A 16283-nucleotide genomic window follows, 5' to 3' on the forward strand; every position below is an offset into this window, starting at 1 on the left:
GTGTCATACTTCTTTTGCATCCTGTATTTACATAATAGTAAAATTAGAATTTGTTAAAAATACGTAATTGTGTAGGAACATAAAAAAAATAGGTACTTTATAATCCCACCCATCATTTTTAGCATATTATATTTTCTCTAATTTTATTCCTATGCATTTTATGTTGTTGAAATTACATTGTATGAATAATTTTTATCATATGTATTATATAAATTTTATTATTAAGAATTTTCCTACAATCATTAAGAAAGCCTTCTACCCACGCCTTTGATAAATGAATTATATTACATTGCAAGGGTATATTCTAATTTACTTAAATTCTCTACTCTGGAACATAAAATAATTTCCTTTTCCCACGATTATAAATAATACTTCAGGGAATGTTTCTACACATTTTTTAATTATCTTCTTAAAAAGTGAAGGCCATGAAAAGTTTTAAGGCTCGCAGAAAATATTTTCAAATTGAGTTTCAGAAAATCTTGTGAAATTTGACTTCCACCTTAAACAAAGGTGACTATTTAGCATATCTGTGCTAAGTTTGAATATTATTACTTGTAAACTTCTTCGCTAATTTCATAGGTTAGAATATATCTTACTGTTTTAATTCTGCATGATTTTCTGTAGCATGAATATGTACAGACCAAACAAGAAGAAATCAGAGCAAATGGCAAGTATTAGCCCATTATCAGCCTGTAACGAGTCCCAGGCAAGTATTTCAAAAGACTTCTTTTAAGACAGAGTCAACAGGGAAAAATTCCTCAGGAGTCAAGAAATGTGTGGTACAAGTGTATACTTACCTAGCTGTCCTTTCGTGATTAGTTCAGTATAATGACATGAATTGAAAGTGTCCTATGTAGCCTTCAACCTATCTAATCATAACACAAATAATGTCCCATAGGCCCTTCTTTCAGGGACCAAGTTTCATAAAAATGTACAAACTTTAGGTTCTCAGGCATCTTATTTGTCATTTGCATAAAATGCTGCATAATTAAAAGATTTTTTTATCATCTTTTGCTTTTTATTTTGTTATTATTGTTTGTTTTTTGTCAAGCTCTTAGAAGTATTATTTGCTTATCTTCTAAATGTCACCTGTATAGGGAACTTTTAAACCCTTAGCCAAGCATGAATGTGAGCCAATGTAGGTATCTAATTCTAATATTGCTAGTCAAATTCTGCTGTAGTTGCCAATGCTGAATCAATTTATGTTTTGTGGACCATTTCTATTTTTTGGGGATTGCATCTTTCAAAACCTGATATGTTCGCTGAAAAGATGGGGATCAATATCTCATACTTTATGTTGAATAACATAGAAGCTTGTCTTAAGGCTGACTTAAGGATGTCAGCTTGTCTTAATGCTGACACTCTACCAGAGTTAGCCTCTTTCATGCTACCAGGTATGAAAATTTTTCATATTTTTGCATTGTGCTCTTACTGTCCATTCATATTCATTATTTAGAGGCTCTTTTCCTTGGCATCTTGTTACTCTGATCCTTTTAAAACATTCTTAGCAGCTTGTAAAGCACATTGAGCTCGAAATAAGTGTAAATGTTCATATCTTCAATGCAAGTTAACACTCTGCACACAGTAGGGACACTACTGAATTTTATTTTGAGAAATGATGGATGAAGGTGGTACATTCTGCATGCAACACATGATATGCAATATAGGAAAACATGTCTATTTAATTTTTGCTTGTGTATAGGATGGACTGAGAAATCTTTGAATTGAGCAGGCTTCTCATTACCAATTTATCCTTTGATATTGAGGACACAGCTAAGAAACCATCTGGTTCAACTGCACCTGAGGAATGATTCTTGCTAAGCCCATATGGAGAAGAACACTGTGTTTATATACATAAGGATGCTACACACTCACACTTCCTGCCTTCCACAAAAACAATACCAATTCTAGCTACCCATGTGAAATAAGAAACAAGATTGATCTTGGTAATCATGTTGTCAGTTAAAATTTGAAAACAACTGTTTTTCCTCTCTCTCTAGAGGCAAGTCCACCTAGAAATGATAAAAAAAAAACATCCAGGGAACCACACGTTTACCACATTAAGCAAGCAAATTGGAAGGAAGACTACCTAACTTTTGGAAGAAAAAACATTTCCTCTGTAGAAATGTTTACATTTATTGCTCTAAGATTCTGCAAAAAACAAAATAAAACAAAACAAAACAAAAACCAGACTCATCTTAATATACATTGAGATAGAATGAAATAAAAATTAAAAGTACCTGAAGGGCATCCTGATATTCAGCCTCTCTGCATACTTGCACAGCGTGTCCCATGGAATGTGAATTTTAATAAACATGATATCAGCATTTGCAACAGCTGGCTGCAAAGGACAGCAGGACAGGTGCCATTATTTAGAATCAGAGCTGATGATATCACATGACAATTTGATTCGAGAGGAAAGAACATTGTCCCCTTGTCTACACATAAATCATTGAAATTGATTTAAAATGAACTTACATGACTAAAATTTCTTAACATATAAAAACCTTAATAAAACTGTCATAAGGACATCATATACAAGAAATAATCATGTATATGAGTTAATGCATTTTCTTATATTGGTTGTTATTGAGATCCAAATCCCCAGTAAGAAAAATTATGCACCAAGCAGGAATCTAAAATTATTCTTGTTGGACACTTTATCATGATCCTCTCATTCCTGCTCACAAGGGATAGACAGTTGTCACTGTTTTTTCATTAACTCATTTACTTATTCTTTTAGCATATTTCACTGAGTGATTACTACTTGCTAAGTACTATAAAATCTTAGGAAAAAAACAGAGTATAAATCATACAATTCCATTACCTTACAGAGCTGTCAAGTCTGCATACTTACTCTGTCTAGTCTACTTTTTCCTGTATCAATATATCATAAATATGTTTGTGTCTTTGATCTATACTAGAGGTTTTTAAGCAGAGTCACATATGCATCAGAACCATATAGAAAGCTTTGAACAAAATTGTGTGCCTTGGTCTATCTAATTCTCAAGAATTACCTGAATTGGATGCAGAAATCTTCAATAAAATATTAATAAATAGAATCCAACAATGTATGAAAATAATTATATACCACAACAAACTGGGATTCATCCCAAATATATGTCTGGTTCAACATTCAAAATCAATTAACATAATTCATCCCATCAACAGGCTAAAAAGGAAAAATCATATGAACATACTAATACATAAAAGCACTTGACAAAATCTAACCCTATTGATGATAAAAACTCTCAGTAAACTAGGAAAAAAGGTGAACTTCCTCAACTTGATAGAGAATATCTATAAATAACCTACAGCTAACATCATACTTAAAGGTGAGAGCTTAGAATCTTTGCCACTATGACCAGGAACAAGACAAGAATGTCCCCTGTCTCCACTCCTTTTCAATATCACACTGGAAGTACTAGCTATACATTCTGACACAAAAAGGGCATACATAGTATATAGATTGGTAATGAAGAAATAAAACTGTCTTTGTTCACAGATGACATGATCATTATGTAGAAAATTCAAATGGATAAGACATACACACACACACACACACACACACACACACTCCTGTAATAAGTAGCTAATAAGTAATTATAGCAGGGTTGCAGGATACAAGGTTAATATACCAAAGTCAATTGCTTCCCTATATACAAGCAACGAATGAATGGGATTTGAAATTACAAACACAATACCGTTTACATTAATAGAGCAAAGAACTAAATACTTAGGTATAAATCTAAGAAAATTTGCCCAAGATCTATATGAGGAAAACTATAAAACTCTGATGAACAAAATCAAAGACGATCTAAATAAATGGGAGATATTCCATGTTCATGGATAGGAGGGCTCAATATTATCAAGATGTCAGTTCCTCTCAAATTGATATACAGACTTAATGAAATGCTAATCAAAATTCCAACAAGTTATTTTGTGGATATTGGTAAACTGATTATAAAATTGATATGAGAGAAAAAAGGCTCAGAATGGACAACCCAATATTGCAGGAGAACAACAAAGTTAAAGGACTGACACTATCTGATTTTAAGGCTTATTCTAAAGCTACAGTAGTGGTATTACTGAATGAATATACTAGTTGATCAATCGAATAAGATAGTCCAGAAACAGGCCCACATATACCGGGGGTACCAAAAAATGTATACACATGACTTGTACTCATCTTTTGTTATCAATATATATTGAGTATTACAATTTTAATACAATTTTTTCCTTTCTTAAAATGTGTATACATTTTTTTAGCACCCTCTGTATATCAACTTGACTTTTATAAAAGTCAACCGATCTTTCACAAAAGAGCAAAGGTAATAAAATGAAGTAAAAACAGTCAATTAACGAATGGTGGTGGAACAACTGGACATCTACATGCAAAAAATCAATCTAGACACAAACCTTACACCATTTATAAAATTAAGTAAAAATGGATCACAGAAATAACTGTAAAATACAAACTTTAAACTCCTAGAAAAAAACAAGAGGAAACTGATATGATCTTGGGTATGGTGATGTGTTTTAAGATTCAATACCAACCACACAGCCCATGAATAAAATAATTATTACATTAGACTTCACTAAAATAAAAAACCGCTCTGAAAAAGACGAAGTCAAGAGAGCAAGAAGACAAGCCACAGACTGATAGAAAGTATTTACAAAAGATACACTGGATAAAGGAATGTTATACAAAATACACAACTCTTAAAACTCAATAATAAAAACAATTAAAAATTGTGTTAAAGATCTTAACAGACACCTTATCAAAAAAGACACATATGAGTATATGTAAACAAGCATATGAAAATTTGCTCCATATCATTTGTCATCAGGAAAATGAAAATTTAAAAAAATAAAATGAAATGTCATTACACACCTATTAGAATGGCCAATAGACAGGATACTGACAACAGCAAGTGTTGCCCAGGATGTGGAGCCAAGGAAATCTTACTCATTGCTGGTAGAAATGCAAAACAGTACAGCAATTTTGGAAGACAGTTTGGAGGTTTCTTAGAAAACTGAATATATTCTTACCATACCTTCCAGCAATCCAATCCTTGGTATTTACCCAAAGGAGTTAAAAACTTATGGCTACACAACACAGAGAAGGGTGTTTCTAGGCACTTTATTTATAATGGCCAAAACTTGTATGCAACCAATGTGTCCTTCAGGAGGTGAATGGATAATGGACTAGTATTCTGTACTAAAAAGAAATTATCTAAAATGAAAAGACATGAAGGAACCTTAAATGCATATTACTCAGCAAAAAATGCCAATCTGAGAAGGCTACATATTCTATGGTTCCACTATGTAACGTTCTGGAAAAGGCAAAACTATGGAGACAGTGGAAAGGCTGGGGGTGGTGGATAGATGAATAGGTGGAGCACAGAGAATTTTTGCAGCAGTAAGATATTCTATATGATACTATAATGTGGATACATGTGATTGTACATTAGTCCAAATTCACAGAATGTGCATCATCAAGAAAGACTGTGGACTCTGAATGATGATAATGTGTCAAGGTAGGTTCAGCAATAGTAACACGTGTACGACGCTGGTAGGAGATGTTGATCATGGGGGAGGCTATGCATGTGTGGGGGCAAAGGGTACATGGGAAATCTCTGCACCTTCATCTCAATTTTGCTGTGAAACTAAAACTGCTCTAAAAAAATAAAGTCTTTTTAAAAAGCATAGAAGAAAAAGGCCTGGGAAGAAAACCATCCATAGTTCCAGTATTAAAACCTAGACCTAAACAATTTGGCAAACTCTCTCTCTTCTTTCAATGTTTTGTTTTTCTTTTCATAGGGCTTTGTACTTTACATAGGTATAATCAATCATTCCTTATTTAAGTTTTAAAATTGTAAAAATAGCTATGCTCTTTGAAAAATATTTAAAGTTACAGAAATATATAGAGTAAAAATGGAATATATATTTAAATGGGTCTATACATATGCATTTCTTTCACATTTGGGAGAAAATAACTACACATTTTATAAAACCATGTGTTACCTACTTTCCATACTAAACATTAAGAGATCGTATCTCTTCCAGCATATTACATACTTAATATTATTAAGGCACCTACCTCCTTTTCCAACATCAAGCCTTCTGCTCTGAGATTCTTTTCAAATGTGTTTCTTTTGTCATATTGTATATTTGACTTTCTATAAACCAGGATGTAATCAATCCGCTTTTTGCCATCTTTGAATAGAAGTCCACTGGATGCTATGTAATTCATGTCATTCTGCAAATAAATCAATGATTGTTAATAGTTTGGGTTACACAAGGATACACATTTTGGTTTCAGTCACTTCTGTTTGGATACTGGCAATTCAATATCAAGAAATATATATTTTTAAAATCTAATTATTAGATAGGGAAAACTATTTTAAAAATTTGCAATCTATGGTAGGAGACAAGCTAGGAGGTAACATTCCAGAATTTGAAATTAGGCACTCTGATACCAGAACATGGGTTCTGTGATGTTGGCATCAAAATGCACATGTTTTATTCAGTAAGGCCCTATAAAAATAATATCGCTAACATATGTTGCATATTTACTCCACATCGGGCCCAGACATAAATGCTTTATATGTTTTATCATATTTAATACTCACAATTTGCATTGCAAAAATAAAGACACTAAGATTAAAACAGCATACGCAGAGCTAAAATCGCCATAATTTCCTATATTAAATAATATTCAGACAAGACATTATTTTCCTAAACTTATGTCCAATGACACCAAACCAAAGAATAATTCCTGAGCTGCTCATTCCAAAAACTTTGCTTTCAGGATATAAGACTGTGATCCAACTAAAACAGCTTCCTGATCAAGACTAACCCCTCAGATTGCTGTGCCCACCCACCCAGGTATTTTTCACAGACTCTGCCCAATTTTCAACCAAATTCCGGCCTTGCAAGACTTACCTTAAAATCCCCCAGGCCAGATCCTTGAACTCTTTGAAAACGTCACCTTTTTGAAACACTACTAAGGCTGCCTAGGTTGGTATCCTTCTTTGCTGTAATTTTAATAAAATCCGTTTTATTGATCAACAGCTTTTCCTGATGGTCTTTTTACAGGGTGCTTTCCCAGAGTTTTGCCCAAGATCACTGAAGAACCAGGACTTGAGTGCAATTTTGTCTCCAGGTCCATGTTCTCAGCTATTATATATGTTGGTCGTGCTCCACATTTTCCATCAAACTATTTGAACATCTGCACCAACTCTATATCCCATTTTTCCCATACAGGCATTCTTGAGATTCAGAAAATTTCCTAACATTTGAAGAGCTATCTGGTAATTTCTGACACAGGCATCTCAGACTTCTTTGTGGGAGCCTGCGTGGGACATGTATGCAGCTCAAGGTGAAAGAAGTGGGAATCGATAATTAAGTGGCCAAGGAGTCATCCAGGGGAAGTAACAAAAAAGATACCTGAGACTGTCATCTCACAGGCCCAGGTTAGGTTGCCTCAGGAACTCCGGCCTTTCAGAGACAACAGGTCCAAGTATGTGAATTCAGAGTAAGAGAGGCTTCCAGGCTCAGGGACAAGAAGGCTGGCATTGCACAGCCTTTCCCCAATGAAGGAAAAACAAACAAACAAAAAACCAAATTTCCTGGATTATTTCATTGCATAACACAAGGTGACAAGGAACCAACTCTAGTGGAGTAGCCAGCTGAAGTCTGATTAACGAGTGACAGTAGCCACCAAGCGTCATATTATTTTGGTGAATTTACCGAAGTTCTCAATAAGCAACATACCAAATTAGATCATGTCATTACTCTATTATAAGTGATAGCTGATTGATTATCTGTTAATCATAGTTTTGAGTTAGTAAAAGACAGTTTGACACATTGTTTAAGGTACTGAGATTGGAATCGGACATTCTAGACATGTAATTTAATCTCACTGTTCAGTCTCAATTCCTACAGCTTTTAAATAAAGATAATCGTATTATCAACATTGTAAGATTGTTATGATTAAATGAGATATTGCATACAGAGCACTCCCAACATTATCTGAGTCACCTTACAAGATCAAAAAAATGATAGCTATTATCCCAAGAAAACAAAGTAAAAAATGTTCACCATGTGTTAATTCATTTTGAGGTTTTTCTTGTTTTCTAATGATCCAAATGACCCTTTTCACTTTTTGGAAAATTATCTTTCTCAGGACAAAGGTAGATGGAAACAGAGATAAGTAATCCAAAGGACATTAGTGTGAGTATGGAATTAGAGCAAAGGAAGTCGGTCCTCTTTACATATACTTGGAAAACATGATTTACTATGAAACTAAAAGTGCAGTAAACAAATTAATAACAAATTATTATAAGATAAACACCTAAACAGCTATTATTTAAGTAAAGAAATGGAACTTCACCAACTCCTGCAGAAGCCCTCCCCCCGCCCCAACACACACACACACACACACAAACCTCATATCCTCTCAATCGCGATGCCCTCCACATCTGCCTTCCCCAAGGTAATCATAATCCTATCTTTTATGGCACTACTTTCTTACTTTTCTTACTGTTATCACAAAGGATATATCCTTAAATATTATATTTATTTCTGTCTGTTATCACACTTCATGGAAATGTAAATATACAATGAATACTCATTTGTGCATGGCTGCTTTCATGTAATATTATGGCTGTAAAATCCATTCTTAATTTTCATATATTTGTAGTTCAGTTTTTCACTGTTAAATTATTATATGAATATAACAAAAATTAGTTATGCTTTCTACTAATAAGGGACATTTGGGATGTTTCCAGTCTTGGCTATTACAAATAAAGCTATAATAAACATTCACGTATGCATCTTTCAGTACACACGTGCATGCATTTCTATCAGGTATGGACCTAGGAGAAAAACTGCTGATTCACATTGTTGAATTCATAAAGTTGAACTGCTGATTCATAAAGTTGAAAATGCTTCTTTTCTACTTCAGCAGTATGTCGATCTTGACTTAGAGGAGAGCCTACTGCGTACAGACAGGCCCTGTTGCGATTTCTGGTGTCTTATAAGGTGCCATGGAACGCGGTTCTGTATAGACGGAATCTTCTTGGTTACTGATTCTTGGTCTGTGCATTAAAAAATGACACATTTTGTCATAGTATATGGCATGAAAGACTACACTCTTCCCAGCATGCACGGGTCTCAGGCACCGCCTGTATCTGACCTCACATAGATACTCCTTTATCTAAATTCTGGTATTCAGAATGCAGCCAATTATTGCCACGCCCATTTACAGGGCATTTCTGTTTCTGTTTGGATTTAGACAGAGGGGAGCACAGGTGAGGCGGGGCAGAGGTTGCAGGACGTGACTCTGGGCTGCTGAGAAGACTGCCCCTGCTGAGAAGGGCAGTGGATGCCTAGTTTCCTTCACTGTGTGGCCCTGAAGCCCAAAGGTAAGGACAAACTATAGGCGAAATTGGTCCAACTCTAGGAATTTGGGAGGCCATCTCGCTGATTTCAGGTAATAGGCCAAGTGTCTGTGTTCCGGCTTGTGTTCCTTAATCCTATCCTTCCATATCTTCAAATAATGAAGATCGTTTTCATTAGCTTACAGTGTGGTGCTTGTTTTTGTGTTTCTGTATCTTCTTTTGGCAATCTTTAAGGGAAAATTAGCAGGTAGACCAGATCTGTTAGTCTGAGGCCGTTTTACTCAGAAGTTCAAGACTTATACTCCTTAATTGCAGACATATCTAAACAGTCCTGGTATGTGACTTTATTTCAGAGTTAAAATCATTTCACAAAATAGCTCTTGTTAGTGACCCTATCATAGAGAAACAAAAAGGCTTTTTAATTTTTTTCCATTTCAGATAAATGTGAAAGTTTTGTTGAGAAAATCACATATTTACAACAACAAAAACAAAACCTATTAAAAACAAACTAACAGAAAACACATCATACAGTGTGTTTCAGAAAAAATTCCACACATGGGTAGAAATTTAGTAAGTGCTGCTGAATTAAAATTCTGCTTTTTTTTTTCTGTCAAAATTTTCCTTTTAAAATAGAACTTGTAAGAGAAGAATATTTTAATTTTCTAAGTATCCTCGGGGATAAAATAGCATATTAATACATATATATATATATATATTTAATGCATCTAGCTTAACTTAAAATATGCCAGAAATATAATTACTATGCAAATTTTCCTATGCAAATCATCTTTAATTATGAGTCTTAGGAACCCAGCCGTGGTCTTCACTTGCTGATGAGAACCTGGCCAGAACCTCAACCCTGCCTCTAGTCCACATGGTCTGCAGAAATACAAACGCTTTCTACAGCAGTTACTGTGGAGTTCTACTACCTGATGGCAGAATCTCTAAGTGATAATAGTTCCGCTCCCATTACAATCTGCCAAAGAAAACTGCTATTTGAGAAAAGAATTAGTAAAGTAATATTTAAAGAAATAAGAATACTAACATAAGCTAAGCAGAAACCAACCACCTTCAGCACACTTTGCATATATTAACACATTTCATGCTCACAAAAACTGAGAGATAGGGACTATTTTTCCCATTCCACAGGGGCTGAAATTGAGGCAGACTTTAAAATAAATGGACCGGTCTTGACAGTCTTTACATATTCAACTGCTTATGAGATATAATGCCAAAGGGCACCGGATTGCTCTTATGATTACTAGCAAAGTTGCTGCTTGTGGAAATACATTTACTACTGTTATTTTTTTTAAACATAATAAAATTATTAAATCATTTTATATATACTACAGATATATAAAATGATTGATTCAATAGTCATAACTATAGCTAATAATTATCAAAGATTTCCATATGCTAAGCATTTAGCGAAGGAATTATATATACCAATTAATTTAATGTTCATAAGAAGCAGATCGGTCAGTTCTATCATTAGCCCAGTGACTTCTAGGCAACAGCGCCCGAGGTCACTGAGCCAGTCAGATGTAGTGTGGACTAAAATCCAGGTAGTCTGAGTTGAAGCACCAGCTCTTAAGCGCCGTATTTCACAATCCCTCTGTTCAATGGGAGGCCATTCCTATTTTCATTTTACTATCTGCACCGCTGGCTCTTGTTGTGTATTACGTGAGTATATTTCCTACGTGTGGCATGCTGCTGATTCAAAATCATTACTGACCATGGAATTCAATCAATTGACAATAAGGTGTTGATTTCATCTTCCCCCAGAGGCAGTTTCTGATATCTTGGCAACAACTCCTCCATGATGTGATTCACGTGATTGGCTTACTATTTAGCAGGCAATGCCACACTGACTTTGAAAAAAAAACAAACAAATAAGTTTTAAGATCCACAAAAGACTACATCACTGAAGGAACCTAAATAGAGCCTTGTCATAGAACCGCAGGAGGCTCCGCTGAGCCCGGCAGGATACCGGTGCACATGGAGCTTCTGCATAGAAGAGAGAGAAGGTGCTTTCAGTGGCACAGCTGGGGCAACAGTGTGGGCTGAGAGCTGAATTCCTCAATCAGGCACACAGCTTCGTACCTTGTATTAACAGTAACCTAAGAGCAGCTCGTCCCATCTGGGATTCCCACAGGGATTCACTTCACCTCCTGTTTACTTGACACTTAGTGGATGCCCACGCTGTGCAGCTCTCTGTTACCCCCAGATTAAGGAATGAGGTTTTGAAGAAACAGGGCAGTGCCTCTTCTCTCTTACTGCTTATGCTTTTTGGGAATACAGATAACAGGGAAGGAAGCAAACCACTGCCCCCTACTCTGACCTGGAGGTAGGTGCAGATGGATTCAGCAGCCTCTCCTGCCCACAGGGTATGGAATTGATGGGACAAAGCTGTTTGCTCCACGTGGCAGCTTCAAAATTGCATATACACACACACACACACACACACACACACACACACATACACCAGGGGTGCCAAAAAACGTATACGCATGTCTTATATGTCTTGTATTCATCTTTTGTTATTGGTATTTATTGAGTATTACAATTTTAATGCAGTTTTTTCCTTCATTTTTTTGGCACCCTCGGACAATTAAGTTCGCGAACTCATCCTAGTAAAAAGTGCTACATACTTCATTGCTGAATATCACTACAGTCACCTTCAAAGTACTCCCCTTGGGAAGCTATGCACTGACACCAGTGCCTAGTCCACCCTTCAAAGCAATTTTGGAACTTTTTTTCTGGAATTGCCAACAGAGCTGTCGTTGTATTACCCTTGATGTCCTGGATGTCATCAAAATGTCTTTCTTTCAATCTTTCCTTTATCTTCGGGTAAAGAAAGAAGTCATTGGGGGCCAGATCAGGTGAGTAGGGAGGGTGTTCCGATACAGTTCTTTGTTTACTGGCTAAAAACTCCCTCACAGACAGTGCCGTGTGAGCTGGAGCATTGTTGTGATGCAAGAGCCATGAATTGTTGGTGAAAAGTTCAGGTCATCTAACTTTCATGCAGCTTTTTCAGCACTTCCAAATAGTAAACTTGGTTAACTGTTTGTCCAGATGGTACAAATTCATAATGAAAATCCCTCTGATATCAAAAAAGGTTAGCAATATTGTTGCAACAAATTCACAAACTTAATTGTCAGACCGTGTGTGTGTGTGCATGTGCGTGTGCGTGTGCGTGTGTGTGTGTGTGTGTGCGCGTGTGTGTGTGTGTGTGTGTGTGTGTGTATCAGAAACAAACAATAACAAAACACCACAGACATTCCAGACCTTACACTAATCTTGACCTACATCTAATTCTTGAGTTTTCCTCCCTGGGAAGAAGACTTGGAGAGAAAGAGAAGCACTTGGGAATGGGTAGGACTTAAGATGCCTATTCTCCCTACTGCTTGGTAACTTCACATCATTCAGAGTTTCATGGTTTATTTTTAAATCATATTAAAATTTTAGGAACTTTAAAAATGACTGGCTTGCCAAGTGAACAAAGCCAGTCTGAACACCAAGACGCAGGGATCACTTTGGCCATCTTAGAGTCTGTCTGTCACTGTAAGGTTTATAGATTAGATAAAAACTAAATAATTGGTTTAAAAGATTTAAAGGTTGATTTAAAAAAGAAATGTTATGAAATGCTATATGAGAAAAGGAAGACTTATGGTCTCATTTTACCAAACTCCTCAGTAGAAGAAGTGGGGGATAACGTGCCAATTTGGAAAACATCATAACTGAGGAAATAAATAAAAACAGAGGAAAGAAAGAAGGAAATGAAGGGATCCAGGTTTTACTCATGGTTCTGTCCCTGCTGACATGTCTTTAGAGAACTGGCTTTTCCTCCCTGCTGCTCAATCCCAGTACCAGGAATCAAAGCACGGGGGCCATTACAAGTAAGGGCATTTGTAACTGTGGCATTCCATGTTGCTTGTCATTACCCCAAATGTTGCTGCAAGAGGCTGCTTTCTGAGCTCTCTCAAAACTTGCAACTAACTCTGGCTAGGAGTTTTTATTTCTGTAAAGAATGATGCTCACATAAATATCTGGCAACTGAACGTGTTCCAAAGGTCTTTTCAGGGAAAACAGTAAATGACAATTGAGATGTTTTACTTCTACCTGAGTAAGCACCTTTCACATCATGAAGGAGAAAATAGGAGACAAGGGCTTCTCTTATTCCAAAATGGAAAGCAATTTCTAATCTAATTCAATGTTATCAAATTTCACAAATCAACTGGAATACAAAGCACATGCTTTGGGATGCGGTACTCTTTTTTGACCATGGAATGAAGTCTGATGGGGAACTGCAGAGACGTAAAATCAAGTACCAAGTTTCAGAAACAGGGCATAAAAACAAAAGCAGAGCTGTGATTCCAGGGATATGGCAAACAACATAATTTCAAAACCCTCATGCAATAAAACACCTAGAAATTATCCATAAAATAAAACATATTTTGAAATTCATATAGGAATTAGAAGGAAAGTATGTAAAACTCTAGCTTCCAAGTAGGAAAAAAGAGGTAGAAAACTGTAAACATGCAGGCAAATTGACAGCGTGGCTGCTTTGGGTAGCGTCTAAAAATCAATAACAATAACAACGATAGTGAAAACAAACACATAAATTTAAAAATGAAACTTGTAAATAGTAAGCTAAAGAGATAAAATTCAATGAAAACTAGAAAGTACTGAAAGTTGAAAATATGGTCTCTTTACTAAATTAACTGATTCAAATGAACTGGATATCCACGTGGAAAATCAGTTTGACTCCTTTAGACTTTATAATATAAACATCAATTCTAGTCCAGAAATAAACCCAGGCATTTATGGCCAATTCTCTTTCAACTAGAATGCTAAGGAAATTAAATAGGAAAAAAATGTTCTTTTCAACAAAATAGTGCAGAACTGTACATCTACATGCAAAAGAAGTCAGACCCTTTTAAACTATATACAAACATTTTCTCAAAATGGATCACCAAACTAAATGTAATAAAAAAAGCTATAAAATTATTAGACTAAAACATATGAGTAAATATTAGGGACCATGGGTTAGGTAATGATTTTATATACAACACAAACAGCACAAATAATAACAACAGGGAAAAATTCAGATAGTACTATATAAAAATTAAACATGTTTGTACTGCAAAAAAATACTATCAATAAAGTGAAAGGCAAACCACGGAATGGGTAAAAATATTTGAAAGCACATATTGATAAGAGACTATATTCACAATATATAAATAATAATAAGGGCACAAATAGCCCAATGAAACATGGGTAAAGAATCTGAACAGAGATTTCTCCAGAAAGATAAAGAAATGGCCCAAAAGCACATTGATGTTCATTGCAGCATTATTTAGGGTGTCCAAGACATGGGAACAACCAAAGTGTCCCTTGATAGATGATTGGATAAAGAATATATGGTATATATACACAATGGAACACTACTCTGCCATAAGAAAAGATGAAATACTGCCATTTGTGACAACATGGATGGATCTTGAGATGATTATGGTAAGTGAAATAAGTCAGAAAAAGTTGAGAGCCACATGGCTTCACTCATATGTGGGATATAAAACTGAAAGCAACAAAGTAACAAGATAAACAAATAAAGAAACAAAAACTCATAGAGACAGACAACAGTTTAGTGGCTACCAGAGGGTAAGGGGGCTAGGGGGTGGTAGATGAGGGTAAAAGGGATCAAATATATAGTGATGGAATGAGAATTGACTCTGGGTGGTGAACACACAATGAAATATATAGATGATTTATTACAGAAATATATACTTGAAACCTACGCAGTTTTGTTGACTATTGTCACCCAATAAATTTTAATTTGAAAAAAAGAGAAAAAAATAAAGTTTCTGGACCTAATGAAAATCATAGGAAAATGCAAGTCAAAACCATGGTGAGATACCATTTCTCGCCCAAAATCAAAAAGACAAAAATTAAGCCAGCTTTAGCAAGGATGTGAAGAAACTGGAACCTATATACATTGCTAGTGGGGATGTAAAATGATGCAGAAGCTTTGGAAAACAGTTTGGCGATTACTCATAATGTTAAACATAGGGTTACCACATCATCAGTTTAACTCCTAGGTATACCAAGGAGAAATGAAAACAGACATCCACACAAAATGTTGTACAGGAACATTCATAATAGCATTATTTGTGACAGTAAAAAAGAGGAAACAATGTAATGTTTTCACTATGAATACATAAATAAAATGAATATCCATACAATAGAATATTATTTGGCATTAAAAAGGAATTAAATGTTAACACATACTACAACATAGATGAACCATGAAGATCTACGGAGTGAAAGAAGCTAATCACAAAAGACCCTATACAAGTTTATCCATATGAAACTCAATAGTAGACAAATATATAGAGAAAGAATGTAGGTCAATCGTATCCCAGGGCTGGAGGAGGAATGGGTGGAAAAGGAATTTAACTGATAATGGGTATCGGGTTTCTTTTTGGGGAAACAAAATGTTTTAAAATTATATTGTGGCAATGATTGCACAACCTTATGAATATACTAAATCACTGAATTGTATACATTAAATGGGCGATGAATTGTATGGTGTGTGGATTTTATCTGAATAAAGTTCTAAAAGCCAATAAAAGATGAATTATTGATTGTGAAATGCACAAAGTATTGCTTCTAGAAGCTACCATAGGAACTCAGTAGGTGAACAGTGCTCAAACAGAACACAAAAAGTAAATGATAGATAATTTTCCTCCAATACATGTAAAAGCATCTGTTCATCACAGGAGGGCTCATTATTACAAATCTCAGCTTCATCTATAAAACTGATATAATTTAAATGGCGATCTCAACAGAGTTTTAAGTGTATGTACACAACTT

General features: G+C 35.2%; 1 protein-coding gene across 2 annotated transcripts in view; it reads right to left on the reverse strand.

The window, feature by feature from the left end:
• The window catches only part of ANO3 (anoctamin 3), a 257121-nt gene that overhangs the window by 115286 nt on the left and 125552 nt on the right, over nucleotides 1-16283 (reverse strand). For both annotated transcript variants that reach the window (XM_019627091.1, XM_019627092.1), the window contains 2 exons: nucleotides 6104-6262; nucleotides 2241-2341 (listed from right to left, as the gene is read on the reverse strand). In XM_019627091.1, the coding sequence (XP_019482636.1) occupies nucleotides 2241-2341; nucleotides 6104-6262 (260 nt within the window). The remainder of the gene's footprint in view (nucleotides 1-2240; nucleotides 2342-6103; nucleotides 6263-16283) is intronic.

This window comes from Hipposideros armiger, unplaced genomic scaffold (assembly GCF_001890085.2).
Source record: "Hipposideros armiger isolate ML-2016 unplaced genomic scaffold, ASM189008v1 scaffold_707, whole genome shotgun sequence".
NCBI lineage: Eukaryota > Metazoa > Chordata > Mammalia > Chiroptera > Hipposideridae > Hipposideros > Hipposideros armiger.